This window comes from Podarcis pityusensis (genome assembly GCF_964106645.2).
Source record: "Podarcis pityusensis genome assembly, chromosome: 5".
Classification (NCBI taxonomy): Eukaryota; Metazoa; Chordata; class Lepidosauria; order Squamata; family Lacertidae; genus Podarcis; species Podarcis pityusensis.
Window position 1 is genome coordinate 11047177 of NC_138032.1, and position 14569 is coordinate 11061745.

The following is a 14569-nucleotide window of genomic DNA, read 5'->3' on the forward strand; positions in this document are numbered from 1 at the left end:
GAGTTGGATTTACTTTGCATTTTTAGGCCACCCGATGGCAAAAATTTCAATAGCTGACAGCTGACCATCAAAACAATCCAACAGATTAATAAAACCATAAAATCCTCTCACCAGCATGGAATAAAAACCAGCAACAAAAGGTGAATCAGAACAGCACCAGCAAAGCCTCTTGCTTCAATAAACATCTATGGACTCAAAACATTTTTTTAAAAAATGATTAGGAGATTTACAGCAAGAGAAAGGAAAAGGTCTTTTCCTGGTGCCAACAAGGCCACAATGCGTGTGCCAGGCGAGCCTCTCTGGAAAGGACACTAGGGTGGCACTAGATTGGAGCCTTGGCACCGAGGGAGAGGGGTACAGCTCTGATCAAAATCTTCCAGAAGTCATGGAAGGGAAAGCATGTGGTTGAGAGCTCCCTTGAGCTGTATGCCAAAAATACATTCCTATGGGCCCAGTATAGAGAATGCAAGCACACTTCCTCCCAGTGCTCCAAGTTATATACAGCCAGCATCTCAGTATGTGTCAGAGACTGTCCCCTGTGACAGCATGCCTTACAATACCCCTGTAAGGTAGGCCAGTGATATAATACCATCCTTATATTACAGATGGGGTGATAAGGCTGTGAGAAAAATGGCTTGCCCGTGCACTTCTAGTGAGATGCTGGAAGAAGTTAATTTTTATTAATTCCTATTGCATTTCCATCCTGCCTTCTTCCAAGGAGCTCAAAGTGGCTTATATGGTTCTCCCTTCTCCATGTTACCCTCACAACAACCCTGTGAGGTAGGCTAGGCTGAGAGAGGGTGGCTGGCCCAAGGTCACCCAGGATTCGAACCCTGCTCTCCCAGTTCCTAGCCCAACACTCTAACCATTATGCCATGCTGGTCTGAATCGCAGGCATCCCGGTGAACAGCTTGGATTGAGAGCCACAACTCTATCTCTTCTTCCTGCTTAACAGACTATAGTCTTGAGAAACAGTGACTAAATCAGCACAACTATGTTTTCATCAGTTCAGCCCTCAATCTAGCTGACTCTAGTTTTCCCTTGAGCTCTAAAGAGATCTCCTCGAAAATACGTTTTGCATCTCTGCCATGATAATGATAATAATAGCGCCAGCAGCAAAACTGCTGTCTGAGATCAGCTTCCAGTGAAACACACGGTTGCGATGTGCAAGATCAATGGACTTAGTGAGCCTTAAAGTCCGCGGCAGGTAGCAGGACAGCCATGACACCTGGCTACCCAAGTTTGTCTCCACTGGCCCATTGGGTGTGAGAGAAATGACTCAACGGCACCGAGAGTGGCTCACATCTCTTGATTAATTGCTCCCAGCGCCTGCACCTGCATAGCGGGAAAATGTGAGATGCATTTAAAGAGGTTCCATGTGAGCAAAATGATACTGGCAGCCTTTAGCAAGATGCTGGAGATAGATAGAGACAGACAGAGACCATTCCAATAGGGGGCAAAAGGGGGAAAGTCGCATAAGTGAGACACACACTATGCCAGTATACTTTTTTTTTTTAAAATCTACATGATTCTCTTGTCCTTCCCTAAGGCACTTGAGGCAGTGAACCAGCTTCTCCTTAAGAGATTCAGGTGGCCTCCGTGGCATGGAGTGGCCTTCCATCAGCTTTGGCAGGAGGCTGGACAGCTGGACATGGGTAGCTTAACTACTGTTGTCTATGCTCTGGTAACCTCTATTGCAATGCATTATATGTAGGGCTGCCTCTGAGGAAGAAGGTCTGTAAACTGGTGAGAATTTGGAGTTAGGTTGTTCCCTGGGGGCAAGCTGGTTTGAGCATATTGCCCCGATTCAAAGTGCTGGTTTTGACCCATTAAGGCTTAAATGGCCCAGGACCACAATAGCTCAAAGACCGCCTCTCCCCATATGAACTAACCTGGACCCTGCAAACATCCTCTGAGGCTCTTTTTCACGTGTCTCCTCAAGATTGCAAATATTTCGACAATCCCAAAGTTTGAGAATCAGTAGCACAGACATTGTAAAGGTGTGGTGATCTGTCGTGGAACAACCCCATTGAAGAAGATCACAGTGGTTAGCCAGACCTCGTTGCTGCTTGCGAAGGGGCCCCCATGATGGTTCAAGCTTGTAGGTTCACCACTGCCTGTCCTCTGTAATACATGCCCTCCTGCCATTCAGAAGGCACAGCCCATAGTGCAGACATAGCTAATGTGATGCCCTCTAGTCTAAATGTTGTTGGACTATGACTCTCAACATTCTTGACCACCATCCATGCTGGCTGGGGTTGATGGGAGTTGTGGTCCAACAACATCTCAAGGGGGTCACACTGACTACCCCAATGTAGTGTGTTTTTTAGATGCTTCTTGGAAATGTATCTCTCCCCCCCCCCAGCATTATCCCACTGCTGACCACTAGACTATACCGCTTAACATTTTCAACTTCAGTAATTTTGTTTTGAGTCTCTTGCATTTCTTTTGAGTGTTTTACTGGTTGACACTTATAAGTACTTGCATGTGTGTATTGAACTTTACTGCGTGTTTTAGCGCTCCTGGACCCTGTGGGTAAAGAGCTTTGACATATCTTAGGATGGCTTTGGGAGCCATCCTACACACAAGATGCCAGCATAACGAGAGCCGGTGTTGTTAAGCCACGATAAAGTTACACCTGATCTGTACTCCATTCAGCAGCAGCGCTGCTGCGGTTGCTCTCCCTAAGCCTGGCAGTGGGAAAGCAAGCCTTTAAAATAAAACGTCCTTGCTGGGTTTCCAGGCCATACGATGGAGCTGAATGAGGATCCAGCCTAACTTCCACCTCTCTCTGCTGCATCCACCGATCAGCTGGCTGAGCCAGGACGAACATGCCCTGCGTGTTCTCTTGTAGGGTCCATCGCATGGGACACTCATACTGCTCCAACCCTCTTCGATGAGACAGCATGGCTCCCTTCCATCCCTGATTCCTAGGTCTCCCTTCCCTTCTCTATGTTTGCTGTTTTACACATGGGTTAGTTAGGATCCCAGGGAGTGCATTGCTGCATGCCAGCCCCACAAGGAAGCTACACAATGCAGCTGCAGGGCTCAGCACATCCTAGATCCTGCCTGCAACTGACCCCAGGAACCCTTGTTAGTCTTATGCCAAGAACAGCTTCCAGGCTCAGCTTCCCACCTCCTTCTGTCTGGCCCAGGGGAGGTGATATTCCCTCTCCTTTTCAAAAGTTTTGACTCTTTCCCCTCCCTCCAGTTCCCAAGCTTAGCCCTGCTGCTACTAGTGGCACTTATTTATCTAATCCCCGCCCTTATACCAATTAGACTCTGTTTGCCTGGTGTTTCTCAATTCCCCCTTTTCTCCATATTTGGTAGGTGAGCCTTCCGACTTTGCACTGTCTTAGCTGTAACTATGCTGTTGGTCTGATTTGAATTCTGGTTGCTTAACCAACCTTTTAAAATTCTGTAACAATCCACATATTAATCAATGTTTTGGCTTTGCAATAATACTGTATCTTCTTTGATTCAAAGCTCTGTTATGTTGACTGAGTACTAATTACTCCACAAACTAGTGTATAATGTAATCTCTCCATGGTACACCATGACTCTGAGCAAAAGATCTCATTATGTTTGCTGGCTGAGTAGACAGGCATACTACACATGCCTGCATCCTTGCATGTAACTTGTGGTTGAGGACCGACAGTAGCACAGGGAATCCTGCAACCAATATGGTTGGGAAGAACTGTGCATATCTCAAGATACAGATAGGTAGCCGTGTTGGTCTGCCATAGTCAAAATAAAAAAAATCCTTCCAGTAGCACCTTTAAGACCAACTAAGTTAGTTCTTGGTATGAGCTTTCGTGTGCAAGCACACTTCTTCAGATACACTGAAACAGAAGTTAATTAATACCCCTCCCCACCTTCTCACTATATAGAAGGATCTGGCAACTTCTGTTTCAGTGTATCTGAAGAAGTGTGCTTGCACACGAAAGCTCATACCAAGAACTAACTTAGTTGGTCTTAAAGGTGCTACTGGAAGGATTTTTTTTATTTTGACATATCTCAAGAGTTTTTATTCCTACAAGAAATGAATTAGTGGATTGCAGTGCTGGACTTTTGCAGTGTGCTACCAACTTGTCACTGAATGGGGAGCACAGGGGAAGTTTTCCAATAGTCATTTCACACACTATGGGAAACTACCTTATAATGGATCAAATCATTGGTCTATCCAGCTCAGAATTTTCTATGTTGTCTGGCAGCATCACTTTAGGGTTCCAGGCAGAAGATATTCCTAGACAGACCTACCCGGACATGCTGAGGATTGAACCTGAGGAGTTTTGCATAACAAGCAGATGCTCTACTATTGAGCCAGTGTGGTGTAGTGGTAGATTCGTAATCTGGGGAACCGGGTTCACATCTCCGCTCCTCCACATGCAGCTGCTGGGTGACCTTGGGCTAGTCACACTTCTTTGAAGTCTCTCAGCCCCACTCACCTCACAGAGTGTTTGTTGTGGGGGAGGAAGGGAAAGGAGAATGTTAGCCGCTTTGAGACTCCTTCGGGTAGTGATAAAGCGGGATATCAAATCCAAACTCTTCTTCTATACCCTTTCCCTCACAACACAAAGTAAACCTTTGCCTCTAAGTGTACATTTATATTCCCTATGTGGGTAGATGACGTGAGAGAGCAGAGGTTGATAGATAGTGACATCCTAAGACTTTCTAGTAAGTTCAGGACAGAGGCAAGATATGAATCCAGGATTTTCTGATTCATAGCTCAGGCATTTAGCTGATATGTTAAATGAGTTTTTGCTATGTGGCTTGCAAAGTCTGGATACAAGCATCTTACCCAGGGAGACCCTTGCATTGCTCCATAAAATAAGTTGTAGATGCCATCAAAACAATGGACTGTGAGAAACTAAATCCTTTGAATGGAGGGACAGAGGGCAAGTTCACATAGTTGCATGCTCAACGCTTGGTGATTACAACTTCAAGCGATGACTTGCACCTGTGAAATAATCAAACATCATAAGCAGAACATTTGTGTTCCCTGACTTCTGACCCAAGCAGTTTCAATGAATGCATAATATCAGCTGTAAACTTTTGACTCTTCTTCTTCTCCTATGCGACCTCTCACCATCTCCATGACGATTTAAACCCAGATATCCCTAGCACAATCCAATTATACCACGTTGTACATGTGGTGTACTACATACAAAACTAGGTACTTGCAGAATGGTATTTCTCCAGAAGTAGCACTATAGTGGAATGACAAGTCCTATCATTTGACGCCAATGATCTAATGCTTTTTCTTACTTCAATCAACACTTAATTTGAATGGAAGGTTATTAAAGGTCAGCTCCAGACCTTGTTTTCAGTTCCAGGACTCAGCCCTGGGATATATTAAGAGAGAAGAGAGCACATTTGAACACATGAAGAGTGACATTCCTTCATCACTAGTCCCAATCCAGCACAATGCTTCTATGTTTAGTGGCAACAGCTTCCAAGTTCAGTAACATATAGACAAGCTTGAGTAATGGTTCATGTTAAAATATAAGTACTATGTTCCTCTGAGCAATTACCATAAACATTAGCACTCCCTATGTACCTGCCTGAAATTCACTATATACTTCTCTGCCATTCATCACTCTATCATCACAGCCACTCGGGTGGGCAAATTATGCCAAAATTGGTGAAAGAGGAAAACCCGCATTCCATTCTCCGCTTTCTCCGCCATCTCAAGACTCAAGTGTCCCTCACTGGGAAATTTTTCATTATTCCAAAAATATTCACAATGCTTAGATCACCACCACCATTTTACATAGACTATCAAGACAACACATCAATCTGAAAAAAAGAGCTGCACAAGGACGTAGTGTGCAGGCCATTTTTACAAACGATGCTTCAGTTGGTATTGGCACAACCTTTCCTATCTTCCAGACTTCAGCGTAGAACCTACATTTGGCTAGAATTTATAGTCAACGTAAAACTTCCCCGTGCAAAAGCTTCTTAGCATCGTTTGTGAAAATGTGCACTCTCCCGTGGAGCAGCGTAGACGCTCTCAATGGTCCTGAAGAGGGATGTCCAATTTTAGGGAGATATTTTTAAAAGCTAGCATAGGCTCAAGGGATAGAAAGAGGGAGGAAGCAGGGGAGGGAGAGAGAGATATTTACCAGTGTTTGGAAGGGCCAGGCAAGTTGGGTCTTCTTGGAGATCTCCCCCTTTCCTTGGTTGCGCCTTCCTTGAGTGGAATATGTTCTGGCATCGGAGCAAGGCTGGGAATGGGTTCCCACCAGAGTCCATTGAAGGACCACCCGTTTCATCCAGGAAAGCCAGTTCCCAAATGGGCATGCTCTCTCCTCCACTCTAGAAGCTGATAATGCTGCCTCTCAAATGAGTGAACCCGGACCCACGTGCCAGTCTTCAGCTAGGCAGCGCAGCATGCAGTAACTGCATGGCTCACAGGATGACCTTGCCTCTTGATTGGTCTTCAGAAGATTTTCACATTGGGTCAGTTGCCAAGCAAAACCATCCAAACCCAGCAGTTTAACATGCCAGATCAATCCCAAGAGACCCCCCTGCCATAGCAGAGACAGCAGTGCATATCGTCTTTCAGACCAGGGGGCTCATTGGGGACAGGGAGTTAAGGAAGTTTCTATACTGACACCAAAGTTAGTGGAGGGAAAAATGCAGAGAAAGGAGTCCATCTCCCCTAAGTTCAGAATATATATTAAAGGGGGTGGGGAGGAAATCTGAACGTTTGTTTTCTGTAACAAACACAAATGTGATGCCACACTTTATAGATCAGGCTGAAAGGAGAGAAATTTACAGAATCAGTATATCAAACAAAAGATGCTTCATGGCTAACCACAAAGGCTAACCAACTTGTTTTGGTGTGGAATTTGTAGTCAACAAACAACTTTGTCAGATGCCTGAAGTAGACAGAAATGATAGGTTGAAGTACAGTGACGGATAAACAAAACCTGCAAACAGAGTTTTCCCCCACCTTAGAAGTTTGCTAAACGGGCAACTGGTTTCTCTTGTATTAGTACTCACACTCAATTCTCATTAACTCAGGCGCATGTACAACATAGTCTAAGCATTTGGCTTATCGGTGCTCAACTTTCCCTAACTTCCACTGCCGCTTTTAGACTGCTGTAAACTTGGCAAAGGTCAGAAGAAGAAATGAGTTTAGTGGGCCTCTCAATCTTTCGCTCTGAGCTAGAGGCCAAGGCTTCACCTGAAACCAACTTCTCTGCCTTTCTAGATGACCTTGGGGCAAAACACAAAAGTATTCCGTACTTCAGTTGATTTTCCATGTCAAATAAACCACTAACCCCTGAAATGTTTCAATATCCTCACATGGCAAAAAAAAGAAAGAAAGTCACAGCTAAGACACAGTGAAATTGGTGACATTTCTTGTTGATGCCTGTGCACCACACAACCAGTCTCCAGGGCAGGGGGGTTCAGAGCAAGCATTAAATTAACTTTTGCTAGCCAGGAGAAATTGCATGCTACTCAAAAATAGCCTACAACCCCAACCTTGCTCACAAGGGAATAAGTGACTCACTTCCAGGCATGCGTTGGATTAGGCTGTGAGTGCCACTGAATACAAGGGAAATTACTTCTGAGTAAACCTGCTTAGGGTGGGATGTTGCTTATCACATCAAAACACTGCTGACCCTACATGAGAGTTAAGTGCTGGTAAGTATATATTTGAAAAACACTGTCATCAAGTGAAAAGAAAACAAGCAAGTCTTTGAAAAAGTCTGGAAGCAAAAACTTAGGATATTATCAAACTTGGGAGACCAAACATATTTGCCAGTATATTCTAAGTTCATGTCCCCTTAGCCAGAAGGCAAATAAGAAACGCCTTAGATGATGAACTGTAATGTCATAGGCTGAACTTGCAGTCTTTCTCTAAAAGCAGGTATAATATATCATTTAAAAGAAAACAACAGTGATCAGCTTTCGGCTACTGCTAGGAATTTTATTGTGCTTTCCCTTGGTGTGCAGTAAAGGTTTCACATTTTCCTCACGGATTTTCAACATTCTAATGCTGTTTTTAACTATCACCAATTCCAACCTTCCTCTTACCCAAATTTGCAGACCAAGATGATAAAAACCAGACTACTTTATTCTACCAGCAATAAGCCTCACAATGCCCATCACGGAAACATTATTCCTCCTAATCTGGTTAGCCTTTCGTTTCAGATCATAAATGCTACAGGCAGCTCATTTCAGGGAGTATTATCCATGTCACAAAAGCACTTCAAAATAGTTGCCTTGAAAAAAGGTCCTTGATTTGAATCCTTAACTAACACTCTAGTTGCCTTTCCTACCAGATCTTCCCATCCTAGAAATCTATATTGTAAAACACGCCTAATAATGGGAGGTCAGTATCGTTGAATAACATCCCATTCCTAGAAGGCATTCAATTTATCATATATATATGTATGCACAAACACACAAAATACACACACTGATACATTTCACTGTGCCCTGATGTATTAAGAAATCTTTAATTGATAACGTTACCTTAGCAACGGTGGTCCAGCTGTTCCAAATATGGAGATTTCAGTTGACTCTGACACACACAGTGATTTCACTCCCTTCAATCTACATACTTTTGTAGTTGTCACCTTTGCTGAGAAACCAAGCGATTTCCATGTGGGATCCTTCCCTGAGCCTTCAGTTCTAGCGGTTAGAATGATTTTGTGCTTTTCTCAACATTCCGATGATGCTTCCTTGAACAATTTGTTTCTCAACCGGGAAAGCGGGTTGGTGGGGAGAATGGCAAGGGAGGGGGAAATAAAATAAAATGAAGTTCAAGATTGTTCTTAAAAGGAGCTACGCCAATCCATTTGTAAGGGGGTGGGGGTGGGGAGAGAGAAACTCTCTCGATGCTGAAAAAGGTCTATAAAAGCCAAGCTTCTTTCAGCCAAACTTTGTTTGACGGGGCTCCCAGTCTATTGCAACATTTCTTAAAACGCCACCCTGCTGTGTTTACATCCCTCCTACTGCCCGAGCCCTTCACACGCTTCATAGACATGATGGGAACCCCCTCTGGCAGGCAAGGGATGTCGGGGCTGGTGTTGTGGTGAAGCCAAGTCCCTCTGTCCCTTGCCAAACTTGTCACTTCACCTGCCAGTTGGTGAAACTGTGTCCGAGTCAGGCACCGAGAGGAGCGTTTCACTGCCAGGATTTCAAGCAGCGGCGGCAGGCACCTTCCGAAAGGCTGGCGAGAACTCCCGATGCTGAATACAGATGAGGGTCTTTTCTCAGGATTTTAAAGGAACCCGGTGGCGCCATTCTCTCTCCAGCCGTGGAAAAGTGCACGAAGAAAGGGCAGGGTCTTTATTCGCAGGAGCGCCGAGGGTGCAGAACGACGACGAGACCAACGCATCTCTGGGGCTCCGCGGACTCTCTGCCTTGGTCTTCCCTCCTGGGTGGGAAACGTGGCTTTTCAGCTGTTTCTCCTGCCAGCTCCATAAGGACCACTTTGCCCTTGAATGGTCTCCTGTCTTTTGTTCTCTCCCCGAACCAAACAGCGACCTGGAGAAATCCCCCTTCACTCCGCCGTAATCTGTTCCTCGATTCCGCCAGCTAACGCCTTCTCATGGCAAGACAAGCGAGAGGAGCTATCCTTGGTGCTGATGGTGGGAGGGGAAACTCGTCTCTCTCAGACTTGGCATCGTATTTCCTCCTCTCGTTTAAAATGTTATGGTCTCGTGAATTAAAGAAGATACCAGCCAGTCTCTCTGATTCATCTAGGAGTCTCCTTGGTAACTAGCGGTTCCTCTCCAATGATTCCACACACACACACACACCGGGCCCGATTTAAAGATAAAATACAGTGAGAATGAAGGATGATTGTAGCCTAGGTACATTTTACCTAAAGATCCAGCATGCCTGTTGGCTGTGTAAATTCATTGCGCGGAGGAGGGTGAGTCAGGGAAACACCCATTTCCTGATCTGTAATTTGGTTGGGAAAGCCTACATGGTTTTTTTTTGGAGGGGGGAACTGTGTGGGGAGGGGAGATAACTACCAACTTAATGTTATCAAATGCTACAGTATTTGGGCCCTCTGCTTGCCATTTTGCTATAAGATGGGAAAGGGCGGTGCTGTTGCGGGTGTTTCACCGTCTGTAGTAACGAGACATTTTGATTTGGGTCTTGAGCAAGACAGACAGCAGGCTGCAAAGGTTGGAGTGGATGGCGGTGTCCCCGGGGAATAACAACTGGGTTAGGAGGTGCTGCTTAGTAACCCGCTTCCTGGGCAATTAGCGCACCAGCTGACCCCTCTCTTTGTGTGCCTAATCACAGCCTCTTCAATGCTTTCTTCCAGGCTGCATGCTTGCTTTTGTTAAAGGCTGACATTGCCTGGAAGAAGACATGTTGTCATATAAAAGCTGGTTCAAAGTGAAGGTTAACAACTCTCTGGTTTCAAGTAGGCCATGGCACCTGCAATCCATGCTTTTAGGAGAGAGAGAGAGAGAGAGAGAGAGAGAGAGAATGCAGATATAGTCTTGGTGACATTCCTGTACCTTTAAGAGCTGTGCAGGAGAGGGAAGGTGAGGCAGTGTGGCATTGTCATTAGGAAGAGAGAAGCGGAATGCTCTGAACTTCTCCACACTATATCAGTTTACCAGCTGCGCATACATCCCATAGCCCAAAGGCCCTTCCCTCTCTCCCACCCTCTCCTTACTCCTGAACATGGCTCCTGGGTTTTATTTTTAAGGGGATAGGGGTTCCAAAGACAGTTTAATGGAGTTTCATTAATTTATTTACTGGAAACATTTATTTTTAAAGGCTGCTCCTCCCCCCATGCCTTTTGCTGCAAGTGTCACTTAAGAAAACAAGAAGAGCATCCCTTTTGGAGCACAATGCAAAAATAAGATATGAGAGAGAGAGAGGGAATGATCCAACCCCCCCCCCCCCGCAAAGCATACACCCCCCCCCCAATATGTTGGAACAACAACAAAGTTATGCATCCATTTATGAAAATGAGTGTAGGGTGTATCATCTATATCTATCTATCTATCTATCTATCTAGTAAAAACAATACTGAGCTGGGTGTGCCAGTGGTCTGATGGTATAAATCAGATTCCTACATTCCTGTGTTCCTAAGGAGAGACATGGGGGGAAGTAAAAGTATAAGATAATTTAGGAAATAATTGAAGTGTCTGGATGACCATGCCAGCGTCTCTGTCAGTCATAGCTCAGCTGGGGTAGTGATAGGCAACTGCACCCTCCATCTGAATGCTAACTTTTACTTGTTCCAATAGGAATGAGTGACAGCTTCTCATTTATTTATTTTGAGTATGGAATATGTGGCCCTCCAGATGTTTCTGAACTACAATACCCATCATCCCTGACAGGTACTTAAAGACATGTACTCAAGGAAACCATGGGGTGTGTGTGTGTGATGAGCTAAAACTGCCCCATGTAATTCCAGGTCGTCCCCCCCCTTTGAACTGGGTCCCAGATGAAAGCTGAGATAAACACAATGAGGTTCACACCAGCCACTATTTACATATCCCCACGGGTTCTATTTCTTGGCCAGCGTGATGGAATTTTTGAAGAGTTTGATGGAATGCTACAATCTAATATAAATACCGATAGACAGTTCATTAGCATATCTATGTTTGTTCAGGACACAGCTGCAGGACTGCTGACAGGAACTGCACAGCATGGTTCCCAGTCTGGGTCTGGACCCCATTAAAGATGCTGGCTTTGACCTTGGAAAGCCCTTCATGGCTTGGGACCAGAGCAGTGGCATCTGAACAAAACCCTCTGTGCAAGCACAACATGGCTGACTGGGGACCGGAACTCAAGTCTCTTCTATGCAACGACAACCACATATCTAATGCAGCATTCTAGCTCTTGAATCCACCAACCCATCTATTTATTAGATTTAAATAAATTTACATATTGTAGAGCTTTTAATGAAGGTGCCTCCCCCCCCTTAATCTTGTGAAGAAAGGAGGCCAACAGCTCAAATCATGGTGTGAAGCTATTTTCCTGGCTTTGGATACAGAACAGAAGGAAAAGCTGTTTTAATTTATTTTTTATCTCCTTTGGCACACATTAGATAGGGCTGTCACATCTGCATTGCCTGCTGTGGCAAGAGGTCCAGCAAGATTCCCATGTCACATAACCTTGGATGCTGAAAGCACCGCCAATTAACTGTGTCTGCGCAGATTTTAATCTACAATTACATCTTTATTTGAGCAATCCCAAATAATTTGCAGATTATTTGGCAGATTAATCTGCCAATGCTTTCAGCTTGTGGCACTAATGATAAGCATTATAAATCTTTAATATCTACAGCCATGTTGCATGGGTGGGGGGCTAGGGTCTTTGCCACAGAATGTATGGCTCAGTGGTTTAGACCTGGCACAATCATGAACTTTATGCTGGTGAGGAGATGAGCTCCGAGCCCCCACAATCCCTCAGATTTAGGCACAGCGGGAGTCTGTTATATGGCAGGACAAATATTTTCAAAGCTGAAGGCTCCAGGTACAATTTTAGGTGGCCGGGTTCAAAGAGATCCTTGCAGGAGACCTGGGATAATTCTTGCTACTCAGAACAAGGCAGCGTTGGTCTACACCGGGGTGATCAACATGGTAACCTTCAGGTGTAAGTTTTTTATTAATTTACTTATAAGTCTACTTATACACCTATCACCACAAGGTCCCTATATGGGATACAAGAATGCAACATACAGTGATACATGTAAGTAAAGCAGCAAATCTGTTCTAGCTAGTACAGAAGTATGGATTCAACAAAAGAGATGGTTCTCCCAAAACAAAAGACCATAACCATCAAAGGTCAGGGTAAAGAGGTCTATCCTCAGCATCTATGGCAGAAGATGTACCATGAAGATGCTAGACACACCTCTGTGAGGAGGGTGTTCCACAATTTCAGGACTACCGCAACGGTAGAAAGAAGTTGTTGGACTCCCAACTCTCACTAGCCCCTTCAAGTATAGATAATGATCAGGGATAGAGGGAGTTGTAGTCCCAAAACCTCTGGAGGGTCCACATTGGCTACCCCTGGTCTGGAATGGTGGCCAAGCCATCAGACACAGAATAAATCAACTTCTTCATGTGTTCACAGCAGCTTGAGTTGTCTTCCCTTTAGTGATGACATTTAACTAGCTAACCTTTATTGTCAGATTCCTTCTTCACGACTCTTGCACCTGTCTGCATCGGACTGACCTTTCCTTATTGTTACGCAGAGGAAGACTTTGGCACATGCTAAATGGCAGCTTGAGAGATGTAAAATGAACTTGTCCCCCGGCAGCCAGGATGCTGTACTGTTCTTATGGGGTGTTTGAGCCCACTCAGCAAACTGCTGACTCCCTCCCCACCCACCGTATGTATCAGGCTCCTTATCCTTTGGTTTCCATATCTATATAGACATAGATAGAAGGTTTAGAGCAGAAATTAGGAAATTGCAGTCATACTGTAACAAACATCATAGACAAGGGTGGACTAGGTCTTAAGCTAGGTTCTTGCGGTTGCACAGCAATGGGGATTGCCCCATCAAATGTATTTTTCTTGATTCTTTTTCAGCATTTGTCTCATGCTTTTCTTTTGTGAAAATAGGTTAAGTTTTGTTTCTTTAAGGTTTTGAAAAATGCAGGAATATAAAATGATAAAAATAATTCTTTTAGAAAATCCCAAAACCAAACAAACATAATTTTGCAGGTTTACATATCTTAAGAAGGCACTTTGTTTCAAAATGGCATTCAGAGATATGTAGCAAATCTAAACAATGAAATAATAATAGAAATAAAAACTGGGGTGGGGGAGGCGAGGGAAGGGAAAGAGAGTACTGTCAGGAGCATAATTACACAATTCTCAGGATAATAAAGAATAAAAGCAAAAACAAAAACGCTCACTACAAACCCATACAACAATGTCCACTGAGAGTGTGTGGGGAGGGGGGTAGAGATACAGCCATATACTTTGAAAAACTGGGTGTGCACTCAAATTGTGAGAGTCATCTTTTACATACTGAATAAAATCGTTCCATATTGCATTTTTTTTAAAAAAAATGTGTGGCTTTTGGTCCTCTTGGTACTCTTAGCTTATAGGTGAGTTTTTCTAGTAAGGCTGTTTCTCACACCTTGCTATATACCATGCTGGAAGGGTGGCCCCTGATAGATCTTTCCAGTGTGTAGCGATAGTAGTCCATGCATCATGTTTTTCTAATATTCAAGGCATCGGATAATAATGGTACATGAGAATAGCAATAAAAACAACAAAATATCAGTGAAACTCTAGCACAAGCTATAATGAAACGAGAAAGCCAGTAGCTGAATAAATATCAGCTGGAACTCAGTAAAACATGCTGGAATGAAAGTCTTCACTACCAAGAGGCAGCAACCTTCAGATGCCCTCCAGATGGACTACAACTCCCATCAGCCATCTGATTGACAGTGATGGGAGTCAGGCAAACCAGCCTTGGCAAGCCATTCAAGGGTTCCACCTGCCTCAGATACCTATCCCTTGTATTTCTAATGTGGCAGAGGTGATGGGGAAATGATGACCTCAGAGGCCTCAGAAGAAGATTGGCCAGTGATGTCCATATGTACAAACTCATTATT

At 44.3% G+C, this 14569-nt stretch overlaps 1 protein-coding gene across 5 annotated transcripts in view; it reads right to left on the reverse strand.

Annotated features, from left to right (window-relative positions):
* Nucleotides 1-14569, reverse strand: part of KCNMB2 (potassium calcium-activated channel subfamily M regulatory beta subunit 2) — a 316176-nt gene that overhangs the window by 97969 nt on the left and 203638 nt on the right. The window contains exon 1 of one of the 5 annotated variants that reach the window (XM_081008312.1): nt 8491-9857. The exons of 3 other annotated variants lie outside the window; for them this stretch is intronic. Coding sequence is in view for 1 of the 2 variants with exons in the window: in XM_081008310.1 (XP_080864436.1) it covers nt 6126-6217 (92 nt within the window). In the remaining variant the exon portion in view is untranslated. Of the gene's footprint in view, nt 1-6125; nt 6436-8490; nt 9858-14569 lie in introns of those variants that run through there. One more of the 5 variants, XM_081008310.1, reaches the window with a different exon arrangement.